A 12337-nucleotide genomic window follows, 5' to 3' on the forward strand; every position below is an offset into this window, starting at 1 on the left:
TGGTTAGTTGCAGAATAGATTGACTCAAAGGAATCTTCTGTTGCAGAGCACCCACAGCTATGACCCTCCAGACCAACCGAGTCGAACCCAGAGCTACAGCCAACACCCAAAAACCTCACTAATGAAGCTCATTGATGAAATTTGCTGCAGTACAGGGTGTTTGATCCACTTCATTCCCTCAGTAGCCAAGCATACAGCCCATTTTTGTCATACATCTTTGTATTGTCAAAATGTTGGTTATCTATGAAATGTATATTACAGTAGGCCTTAGGCCCTATTTAGACCTGGCATTAACATGCGTCCTGAGTGATCCGATCACAAGTGGACAGCTCTAAGTACATCTGTTCACACCTCACTTTCCCGCTCTATATGCAAATAAACACAGCAGACGTTGCAACGTAATATTACATGAAGGTCAGTAGTAATATCCTACATATTCGTGAATTCTGGTACATTTTATAAACATAAAAAAAAGGTTATTGTACCGGCGGTCCCCGGGGACTTCGTGCCGCCGACACCGCTACCTATGCCATGCAACAGCGGGGTACAGCTCCGTGCAAAGCACCGTAATAATGCACTTTGCGTGCCTAGTCTGATAGTCTGTAGATTACGTAGCCTATAAATAAGATATATTTTAATAAAATACAGTTGTACCGACAGGATACAGTAGAGGACAGAAGCTGTTTCCATGCCGCGAGGCAGACAAGCACTCGCGTCTGTCTGTCTATTCACATGCGGAGCGCAGTGAGACCCCGCGGATCCCAGCGGGACGTCAGTTGAGTAGGCGGTCCTTCAATGTGGCCCAGGACACATTCACTACACACTGCTAAAAGAATGTGACCATATGTGGCCCAGACCACCTCTGAATGTGATCTGAGCGATCGGATATCAATGCGTCCTCAGTGCGTTCACACCTGTACTTAGAGATGTCCACTTGTGATCCGATCACTCAGGATGTATATTAATACCGTCTAAACAGGGCCTTATATTTGGGCAAAGATGGTGAGCTCACCTAGCCTATGTAGCTAACTAGTTGGAAGTTATTTAAGTGAACCCCGATTGGCTTCATTTGCATAATCCTGGGTGTGTGTAGCTGCAGCTCAGCCAAAGCCAATAAAAGATAGAAGTGACAGCTGGCAACAGAAGAGCCCTTTCAATGTTGTACCCCTTAATCCCTTCCTACTCGTCCATCATACCTCCTCCCCACCTTCCCTACCCACACCCCTGGCCTGTGCACGGGATCGTAGCGCTGCTCAAACTAACATGCGCCCCCTCCTCCCCCCCTTGGTGTTTGCATGCAGTCATTGCATCCAGCAGATCCTGGAGGCGGTGCTTCACTGCCATCAATCGGGCGTGGTGCACCGGGACCTGAAGGTGAGTGATGGGGATCATCTTGCTGTCCCTTGAGAGTGTGCTTAAATATTTGTGTAAGGGGGGGGTGTATTTGTGTTGTCTGTGTAAATCTGATATGTAAATGAGAAACTGTCTGTAATGTTTGTGGACATCATGTCACTTGCAAAGCGTCAGGACTTAAAGAGGGTTGAATCATCTCTTACCCCGTGAATTCTGATATAAATACAATTGCTCTCTTTGTAACCCTATAAAATACAAATTTAGGCCTGCAGAATAGTTGGTTGTTTAGTTAGAAAGCCATTAAGAGTCAGACCAAAGCTCCTCTCCCTACCAACAGTTAAAGCAGTCCCTACTGCTTTGTGGCGCTCACCATGAGTCAAGTACCACCTCCGACCTTTCTCCGGCTCTGCCCTGCCATACTCAACCTCCAGCTCTGTGCAGTCACCCTCTTTCCCTGTTGTGTATACACCACTTCTGTGGAGATTTCAAGCATGCAACGCTGGTCATGCTGGCTGACTAATGCCGCTGCTCCGTAACCTTTCTGGAACAGGATCTTGTCACTACACAGCTGGCCCATTGTTCTTGTCAATGGATCTATCTAAGATGGCCCAGGAGGATACTTATCTGACCTCTGGTTCATTTACTAGTCAGAGAAATGTGCTAACTATTGATTATGAGACACCTTTTGTGGGTTTCATTGCCTTTTAAATCCATTAATGACCCTCAATGCTTCAAATGTGACAGCTCATTTTCTGTAAACTGCCATCGACTGACTTGTGATGTTGTGACATTTGTTTGTATTGGCTGACTGGCTGGTAGTGCAGTCTTTTTCAGGGTTGGAAACTAAGAGCAAGTCGCTAATTTTGAACTGTTAACAAGTTTCTTAGAATTGTGGGATTGCTTATTAAGTGTAGTTTGTAGACGTCCATGTCATATGGTTCTTATTAAGTTTGGCTCTTACGGATTTTTGCTGAGCTTGAAAAGCATTTTCAGTAAGATAGTACATCAATAGCCTTGTTTAATGTGATTGCTGACTGTGAACTCACTAACAACCAAGCTGAAGTTTTGCTCAAGTCGGGAAGTTTTTAAATTTGGCTTAATGCTGTGCTTGCGGAAACGTTCCCCGCAAACAAAGCAGCACCTCAAACATGATGCGCTGTGTGTGAATCCGCGTTTAATCAGAAACTGTAGAAATCAAGTCCTCTTGCTGTTATGTCTCGTACCTGGTCGCGTTTCAGTATGTGCATGCTTGTATGTCACATCTCGTTTTGCATGACGCTCTTTGTCAAGTAGACGTCTTCCATGCAAATGTCAGTCCCGGCATTCCAGCAAAGGCGTGTTGTGTTTATCAGAACTGTTGTGGCTATTTCTTTATTTAGCCGACACGCCTATCTGGTTTCACACCCAAGCATCGGAGAGCGTTTCATGCAATAGGTCATAGTGTGATGACTGTGGACAGCCTGGGTGACAAGATCTCTCAAATTAGGAATTGGGTTATGGCAAATGAGATGACAACACAGCAAACAAATTTGAATGTGTGACAGCACTTTATTGTTCAGAGTGTACAGCAAATAGTATATCGTTTTTTGTCATCTCAGATATTAAAAGTGTGCTACCTTTCAGATGATATGTCAATCTGAAAGGCAGTATATTTGACGTATTTAATGCTACCAGTGTTTAGGCGACATATTAGATGAAGGATTTTGTAGAAAAACTCCAAATTTTGTTTTAGGTGTTTCTTTCAGGTGTCTGGTTGGCAATAGTATCAAAACATTTAAAACAATAAAACAAAGGCTATAATCCAGACACACAAACTCAGTAATTGCTTCAATGTAAGGTCAAATGAGTTATGGCCAGTTTCTCTTTCCACCCTTCAGCAGTCTGCTTAAATTGGAGTGCCTTCTTAACTGAGGTCTACATCTCCGCCGATATAAGGGAGGAGAAAAAGATGGGAATCATTTCATTTGAAACACCCACTCGTGAACTGCTCTCAAATACAGCTTTCTCTGTCTTCCTTACACCCTTCCTCTCCCTTTCAACCAAGCCAGTCATCAGTGTGCTCAGCTGTGTATGTGTGTGCTAAAGAGATGGCGCGTTAATTATAAAAAGTGACGGCGATTGCTACAGTTACGTCCGAACATGTGGCCTGGATGTTTTGCATTGCATTTATGCACATTTTTGATGGAAGTGCATGCTTCATCAGAATTTACACCCACATCCGTTTACACGGATTATTTTACTGCTGCAGTGTTGGCAAGTTCTAACTCCCTCGTTTACAAAAGAGTAAAGCTTAAGCAAGTGGAAGAGCTGGGAGAATATGATGACACGAAGTAGGCACAGCGCCTTAGGATTATTGGTTTGCTCACTCGCCACTCTCTCTCTCTCTCTTGCTCATTTGCTTCTCTTTTACTTATGGACTCAAAGGCTATAAAAGCACACTTTTAAGTTTTTGCGCTTTAGTAAACAGTATTCCAGTGCTTCCAAACAAATGAGCGGAGGGAGGAAGGCAGAGGGTGCAAAGACACGCTGCTGCAATGCAGGGGAGGCAGTGACATAAATGCAGCCGAAATATAATGTCCTCATTCTCTCCATGTTGTAAGTTTGCACTTGTTGTTGTTCACTGAGGTGCCTTTCAGGAAACAACTACACAAGGAAGAAGCCCTTAGTAATGTGAACATCAGTATAAGTGCAGGGCGTGCAGGTGTTACTGTTGACAAAGTTGTAGTCAGTTCAGCTAAAATGAGGTAGTAGCATTTTAAAACGGCACCAAACGCAAACCAGGACTGTAGATGATAATCCAGGTTGGAAGTTTCAGTCATACAAGCGATTCCTGGAGGCAGAGCTGATCTAAAGGCAGAAATCATTTTACTGGTAGTGTTAAAGGTAAAGTTTGGGTGTTTGGAAGTGGAGTTACCTATCCATAGTCAGTGTATTACTTACAGTAGATGACGATCGGAACGCCCCCAGTTTGGAGAAACAGACAGGAGTATCGACACGGGAGCAAAGCGATGTACTGTTGTGGACGGGGGCAGCAGCAAAATGTATTTTAGCCACCTAAAAGAAAGGCCCCCCTAAAAGAATCAATATCAGTTTAAGTGTATGCTATATTTAGAATATTTTCACTGGTTTACCTTGCTGTGAGATGGAGAACTGAAGCCGTTATCTATGCTCTCGCCAAAGCCACCAGACTCAAATTTTACCTCGGAGAACACAGGAGTTGCTGGTCTACTGCTGCCTCAATCAGTTAGTTTGTTTGTGTTATTGTTAGGGCTGTCAAAGTCAACGCGATAATAACGCGTTAACACAAATTTGTTTTAAAGCCACTAATTTCTTTAATGCATTAACGAAATTTGCGATATTTAGGTTGTAGCGGGCTCAGTTTTAAGGGTTCCCTTGACCTCTGACCTCAAGATATGTGAATGAAAATGGGTTTTATGGGTACCCACGAGTCTCCTCTTTACAGACATGCTCACTTTATGATAATCACATGCAGTTTGGGGCAAGTCATAGTCAAGTCAGCACACTGACACACTGACAGCTGTTGTTGCCTGTTGGGCTTCAGTTTGCCATGTTATGATTAGAGCATATTTTGTATGCTAAATGCAGTACCTGTGAGGGTTTCTGGACAATATTTGTCATTGTTTTGTGTTGTTAGTTGATTTCCAAAAATAAATATATACATTGCATAAAGCAAGCATATTTGCCCACTCCCATGTTGATAAGAGAATTAAATACTTGACAAATCTCCCTTTAAGGTACATTTTCAACAGATACAAAATTTGATTATTTTGTGATTAATCGTGATTAACTGTGGACAATCATGCGATTGACCGTGATTAAATATTTTAATGGATTGATAGCCCTAGTTATTGTGTGACTTTGGTTAGGTCGGATTCACCAAAGTCACACAGTAACACAAACTAACAAACAAACCGTTTCCTGTCTGTTTTTCCAAACTGGGGGAGTGCCGACCGTCATCTACTGTAGGTAATACACAGAGTATGGGTAAATACCTCATACAACCCCACTTCAAAACACCCAAACTATCCCTTTAAACCTCAAATGGGCAGAGCCAAAGAACTGTATTTATTTGTTTTTATGTAATGTTAGACTGGAGTTCAGGGTAGGATTTAGAGTGGAAAAGCTTGTATTGTCAAGCCTAACGCTCTGGCTATCATCTGAAATAATGCAGTTTTGTTGATTTTCCAACCTCATGAATATCATGGATATCTATGAATGGAAAAAAAGTTTTACATTTTGTATTCATATTTCTCAACAGAGTGCTTTATTTGTCATTCAAGATTGTCATTCAAGTTGCTTTTACAGAGGCAATGAATAAGTGAGAGTTGAGAGAGATGTAGAGAGACAAAACGAGAGAGAGCAGGGGCCAGTGGGGATAGCAGCCCATTATTAGAGCCCTCTTCTGACGGAGAATAATGAGGCTGACTGCATTATCTGGGCCACAGAGATGGAGCCTATAGACCACAGCACACCACAGGAGGCTAGGGACAAGAAAGCACTGCAGACTGACTAGGTTGTGTGGACACATAAAGCTATACAGTACAATAAAAGTTAGTCCACAAAGTTATTGGATTCCCTTGTATTGTATAGGTTTTGTGTGTCCACATACGTTACTCAAATGACATCTGTGTCTGTGTGTATCTGTGTTGTGTGTGTGTGTGCTGAATAAATTGTCGATGAAAATGTTCTTTATGAACCCCGTTACAAACTTTGTGCATGCAAACTTTGAGCACATCTACCTCCCGCTCTTCCCCCACTTGGACACTGTACATGTTTTGTACCCCACATCATTAATTTCAAAATGTTTGGTAACCTTATTTCTGTCCTCTTCACCCACTTTAGCCAGAGAACCTGCTCCTAGCAAGCAAATGTAAGAATGCCGCAGTGAAGCTGGCCGACTTTGGCCTGGCCATTGAGGTGCAGGGGGATCAGCAGGCCTGGTTTGGTAGGTACAGCAGAATACCGAAGTCAATCACATCTTTATTTTACATTTATTTATCAAAAGCTTTAAAGGGGCTCATTATAACTACAGTGTTAGAATAAGCTTCAATTACTGTCAGAGGTGATTATTGCAAAGGTATGTTAAATGCTTGGTAAGAAAGACCTAATAGAGTGACTTGAGAAGATCCAGCTGACAGAGAGTGAATTAAACTACTAGAAAAGATTATATATACTGTATCTATACTACCGTTTCCATTACCAGTTTTAGAATGCAGAGTTGTGCTACGCCACACCCGAGATGGACCATCTCAGTGCACCCAACCCTCCTCCAAGCGAGTTACGGTGACGTCTTGCCAGCCGTGGCCAACTCGTGACGATCCCCCTTCTCCCCCTCAAACAAGCGCCTGTTGCGAGACTCAACTCACGTCTGTGCAGGAGACCAGAGAGGAAATCGTTGCGTGTGTTCAGCTCTCAGTACTTTCGTAGCTTCTAACTGAATCTCTGTGGTTTGAAGTCCCCGTTAGTACTTTCAGATATCTGCTTTATTTTACTGTTTCGCTTTCAGCTGCAGGAGGCGTGTTAAGCATGGATATATTAAGAGAACTGGATACAGCGTTGGCGGCTGGACCCCGTTCATTTCCTATGAAAGTTGCTCAGTGGCGCATGAAGCCAAAATGGCTCGACTTCCGACTGGAAAAGTACCCGGATCTTCCGGCGATCTTCCGCACCCATTGTGCCCAAGGAGCAGGCGCAGTAGCGTCCGTTCGGTCACATGGCTCAGTCACAGAGTCACAACGTCACGCTGTCGTCACGGCTTGCTAACTCCGCCTCCCAGCCCTCGCTCCAGCCTCGGTCTGGGTCTCATTCCCATGAACGGAGGATGGGAAATAACTCTGTCACATATCTCGCCTGGATCTCTTCCTCAAAGGAAGATTTGCCAGTCCTCCTTCACAATCAACTGACCTTAGAGCCTCAAATCTGTCTTTAAGATAGCTCACAGAAGATTATCTTGCTTTCTCTACATGCTGATCCAAGGATAGCAGATAAACAATCTGTTGCCTTGAGCATGTCAATCAATGGTGTGTGTGTGTTTACTGCAGGATTTGCTGGCACACCGGGGTACCTGTCCCCTGAGGTATTGAGGAAGGAGGCATATGGCAAACCTGTGGACATCTGGGCCTGCGGTGAGTTGTACAGAGACACACACTCATTCACACACAGGGCATTTCCTAGATAATTGTACACAAAAAAACAAACACACTGAAGGACATTTTTTAACAAATTGTGCATTTTCTCTGTGTGTGTGTTTGTGTGTGTGTGTGTGTGTGTGTGTGTGTGTGTGTGCGTGTGTGTGTGTGTGTGTGTGTGTGTGTGTGTGTGTCCATATGCGTTTTGCGTGTGTCTCAGGGGTGATCCTCTACATCCTGCTGGTGGGTTACCCTCCTTTCTGGGACGAGGACCAGCACAAGCTGTACCAGCAGATCAAGGCTGGGGCTTACGATGTGAGTCTCCTCTCCTCTCCTCTCTTGCTCTCTTATTTCTCCCCTCCTGCTGTAAATCTCTCCTCCCACTGCCCTCGTTCCTTTTTGGCAGCGGTTACGTAACTCAGTCACCTCATTCATATTTCAGGGGGTGCAAGAGAGGGAGCCTCACCTTAGATCACATTTAAGTCCATGCCAAATGGAGAGAGAGGCTGACTGATTCCCTGGCAGGGATTCTGGGCTCATAGGACAGACATTTGTGCCGAAACACAAAAGGACCTGATGGCTGTAGAATTCCTTAACAAATTGCTTGGGGCTGTGCTCGGACTGTCCTTCTGATATTGTTGAAAAACACACCCATGGGGTAAAACATTAATTTTGGGAGCAGGTTCAGGAGCTCGAACAGAGCGTTTCAGACAGAGGGTGAAAAGAGGTGCTGTTTTTTGCCCCAAACTGCATGTGATTATCATAAAGTGGGCATGTCTGTAAAGGGGAGACTTGTGGGTACCCATAGAACCCATTTTCATTCACATATATTGAGGTCAGAGGTCAAGGGACCCCTTTGAAAATCACCATGTTTGTTTTCTCCTTGCCAAAATTTACCCTAACTTCGTAGTGTTATTTAGTGTTCTTCCTAAGCCAGCATAACACCATTGGTACAAATGGATTCTTTAGGCTTTTTAGTTTCATATGATACCAGTATCATTACTTTAGCTTGAAAACTCATCACGCAAACAACCTCTAAAAGACAGAATAGCGGCCGGGCATGCCGTCAGAGTGTTAAGGGGTTACTCATCTAATTGTTTCAGCACAACACTGAATTTTGAGACGCGGATCTGTTTGTCCCTTTAGTTCCCTTCCCCAGAGTGGGATACAGTCACCCCAGAGGCCAAAAACCTGATCAACCAGATGCTGACCATCAACCCAGCCAAGAGGATCACTGCCCAGGAGGCCCTCAAGCACCCATGGGTCTGCGTAAGTGTCCCCTGCTTGAGATAGACAGCAGTTTACACATCTGCTGCAAGAATAGAAAAGACTTCTAACTCGGACAAACAAGTGGTTGGATCACAGCAAACACAACAATCTGATTAACTGATTTATTCTTGTCTCTTTCTTCCTCCTCATCCTAAACCTTCATGTGGTTGTCCTCCTCATCACCCGCTCCTCCTCGTCTTCTTCCTTCTCCCAGCAACGGTCCACAGTGGCGTCTATGATGCACAGACAGGAGACCGTGGAGTGCCTGAAGAAATTCAATGCCAGGAGGAAACTCAAGGTCTGTTTGCATGTTTGCTGAGATAGCATATGTCTTCTCTCCTGACTCTGGCGCTGAGGTTATGTGTAAAAGCAGTAAGAATTTAAATGCAGACTTATCCTCCATGCATAGTTTCCCTTCTTCACTGATTTATTGCTGACATTTTGTGTGGATACAACAGCTTAGCGATTGGAGCATGCCGCTGTTCGCCTGCTGCTTTTGGCCCGTCTTGGCATGGCTCAAATACCAGCACACGGGAAGCTGGAAACGCAGGTGGCTGCGGGCAAATGTTGGACCATTCACCCAACATGCCTTCAGCATGAACCAGTTGTCTCTGGCTTTTCACATTTAGAAAGAAATGGACACTGGCAAGGTTAGATAATCAAATACATAGTAAACAACAAAAACAAATAATTATGAAATCATCAAAACATGCAGTGGAAACCTCTTATAGTGATCATGTCTGTCCTGGTCCAATCACTACAAGCGATTTCTTTTTTTCTTTATTTCTCATGCAGATTACCATCTAATTATAATTACTTTATTCATTCATGGAGCCGTGCAACTCACTGCATTTCCTACAACACTGTTCTGTAAATATTTCAGAATAAAAGCCCTGTGTTAACAAATGAAGGAATTCTGTCCACATTTTGAAATGAAAGCAGGAAGCGTTGATTTAAAAATAAATCTTTACTTTTTTCATGTCCGTGACATATTCTACAGATACAGACATTGAAACTGTAGTAATGTTGCTGGTATGATGTCAATATACTGTCATACTGTCTGTTGTTGCCGTGAACCACTCGCGGCTCGTGGTTAAAATAGGCGAGACCTCGAATCTCTAGAAGAGCCGCACTGCTCACGCGGGCTGTGTGGCTGTTTTAATCTGTTAACATGGACGCCGAAATAAAGAACAACAGGTTCCGCAGCCGACACGCACTGTTCACGTGGGCAGTCTGGCCAAGGCCTTAGCCTTGGCACATGGGGTGCCCGCTCTACCATGTGAGCTTCCCCGGAGTTGTGAAGTTTGATGGTCACAGGCAGGTATGACTTTCTGTGACGCTCTGTAGTGCATCTCGGTGGAAATAGTCTTGCACATGCAGTACAACTTGGTATTCTTTCTTCCAGCGTTGTGGTGGTACTATTTCAGTGCACCTATTTCTTTGGATTTTATCTTAATAACGTTGAAGTTTCACCTGCTGTGAGTCAGGATTTTTCTGAAGAAAAGACCCGTCTTTGTTTTGAGTTTAGAACTGCAAATATAAAACATTTAATAGTCTGATACATCAGTCAGTGACAGAGAGGGGTTGAATGTTGTTCATTTGTATAAAAATGGTAAAATTATTATGTTACTGGTTTAAGAGGTTAAAATTGAACTTCTTTTTTGTTTTCTTCTCAGGGGGCCATTCTTACTACCATGCTGGTTTCTCGAAATTTCTCTGGTAAGTGTTGCCTGGACATAATTCTTATATCCCTCATTACTGTAAATCTACCATTCATATATATGTATACTGTATGTTATAATATAAAGGTCATAATAACATGCTAAATGTAGGGATTTTATTGTCTGCATGCGAGTGGTATCGCTATTAGGGCTCTCAATCAGTTAAAATATTTAATCGCATGTTTGTCCATAGCTAATCATGATTAATCGCAAATTAATCACACATATTTTATCTGTTCAAAATGTACAATAACGGGAAATTTGTTAAGTATTTAATACTCTTATCTTAACATGAAAGTGGGCAAATATGCTTGCTTTATTCAAATGTATGTATATATTTATTATTGGAAATCAATAAACAACACAAAACAACAACAAGTGAAGTTGAAAATAAGATTAAAGCAGGTCATGAATTTCTCGCCAGCTGCACAGTCCCGCTCTGAGCTGGTGTCTGTATCAGCAGAACTCCCTTAAAAAAAACAAGGAAATAACAGCGATAACATTTGATTCACCATCTTTTCTAAATTTGTCCAAGCATCTCCTGTAATTCGGCAAACACATAATCCACCAAAGAGCATGTGTTAAAGTAATATTTTATTTTATATATAGATGTGAGTGATGTTAGTATATGTGTGTGAGCGTGCACGCATGCTGCTTCAGTAAACATCTGTATGCTTTGAAATGGGAAATGGTCTGAACACCCACTACACAACCACTCAGCTCTCTAACTCCCACACACACACACACACACACACTGAGCCAGGTGTGTGTGTCCTGGCCGTGTCACGTTCTTAAACACCTTTTCCTCCTCGCTCTCTTTCCTCGTCTCAGGAGTAGGAGTTCTCCATTATAAGTGTAAGGTCATCAGGTGAATGAGAATAATTAAATATTATAATCATTAAAAAGTAAAAAAAATAAGAGGCTGATGTTCGGTAAAAGAAGGCACATTACGTCAACTCATGAGCCAATATCAGTGCTTATAGTACCATATTCTCATCATATGTTATGAATCATACATTATACAGATCAGTGGCTCTGTGCTGACACCGAGGTGGTTATATTTCCCTCCACATGTTGATGTCATACCATATAAGGATAAAGTTTAGGTTTAAATTAAAGTTTTAAATGATAGAATTGTAAATGCCTATAATATATATCCTCAGTGAAGCCACCAATACTTTGATTGCAATGAATTGATTTGCATGCAATTAGTACAACACCTGTTGTGAATTTAAAATTTTGCTGACATTTATTAAAGGTATAGTTTGGGTGTTTTGAAGTGGGGTTGTATGAGATACTTATCCATAGGAGGTGTATTGCCTACAGTAGATGACGGTCGGCACGCCCCCAGTTTGGAGAAGCAGACAGGAATTACTTCACGGAAGCAAAGCAATCATTAGTCGCAGCTCTAAACGGCTTCAGTTGCCCATCGGAAATGTCTGTCTGACGGCAAAGTAAAGCGGTGAAAATATTCTAATCATAGCGTACACTTAAACTGATTTTAGGTGAGCCTTTCTTTTAGGTGTCTAAAATATGTTTTGCTGCCGGCCTCGTCCACAGCAGTACATTACTTTGCTCCCGTGCGGTAACTCCTGTCTGTTTCTCCAAACTGGGGGCGTTCCGACCGTCATCTACTCTAATACACTGAGTATGGATAGTACCTCATACAACCCCACTTAAAAAAATCAAAACTTTCCCTTTAAGGTCAGTGAGCACTACAAATCTAACATTTACTAACGTTGACTAATTTCTGTATCATCATAACCGTCATCATCATCACAGTCATCCTAACAATAACACTGTTTCCAGGGACACATTGAGAGAAAATGCAAGCATCAAAGATGA

General features: G+C 42.7%; 1 protein-coding gene across 42 annotated transcripts in view; it reads left to right on the forward strand.

Annotated features, from left to right (window-relative positions):
- The window catches only part of camk2b1 (calcium/calmodulin-dependent protein kinase (CaM kinase) II beta 1), a 79210-nt gene that overhangs the window by 33336 nt on the left and 33537 nt on the right, over positions 1-12337 (forward strand). For 27 of the 42 annotated variants that reach the window (XM_037778954.1, XM_037778961.1, XM_037778932.1 and 24 more), the window contains exons 7-12: positions 6217-6319; positions 7416-7499; positions 7723-7817; positions 8649-8771; positions 8986-9069; positions 10448-10490. In XM_037778954.1, the coding sequence (XP_037634882.1) occupies positions 6217-6319; positions 7416-7499; positions 7723-7817; positions 8649-8771; positions 8986-9069; positions 10448-10490 (532 nt within the window). Of the gene's footprint in view, positions 1-1301; positions 1375-6216; positions 6320-7415; positions 7500-7722; positions 7818-8648; positions 8772-8985; positions 9070-10447; positions 10491-12337 lie in introns of all 42 variants that reach the window. The other 15 variants (XM_037778931.1, XM_037778956.1, XM_037778934.1 and 12 more) reach the window with 1 other exon arrangement.

This window comes from Sebastes umbrosus, chromosome 8 (genome assembly GCF_015220745.1).
Source record: "Sebastes umbrosus isolate fSebUmb1 chromosome 8, fSebUmb1.pri, whole genome shotgun sequence".
NCBI lineage: Eukaryota > Metazoa > Chordata > Actinopteri > Perciformes > Sebastidae > Sebastes > Sebastes umbrosus.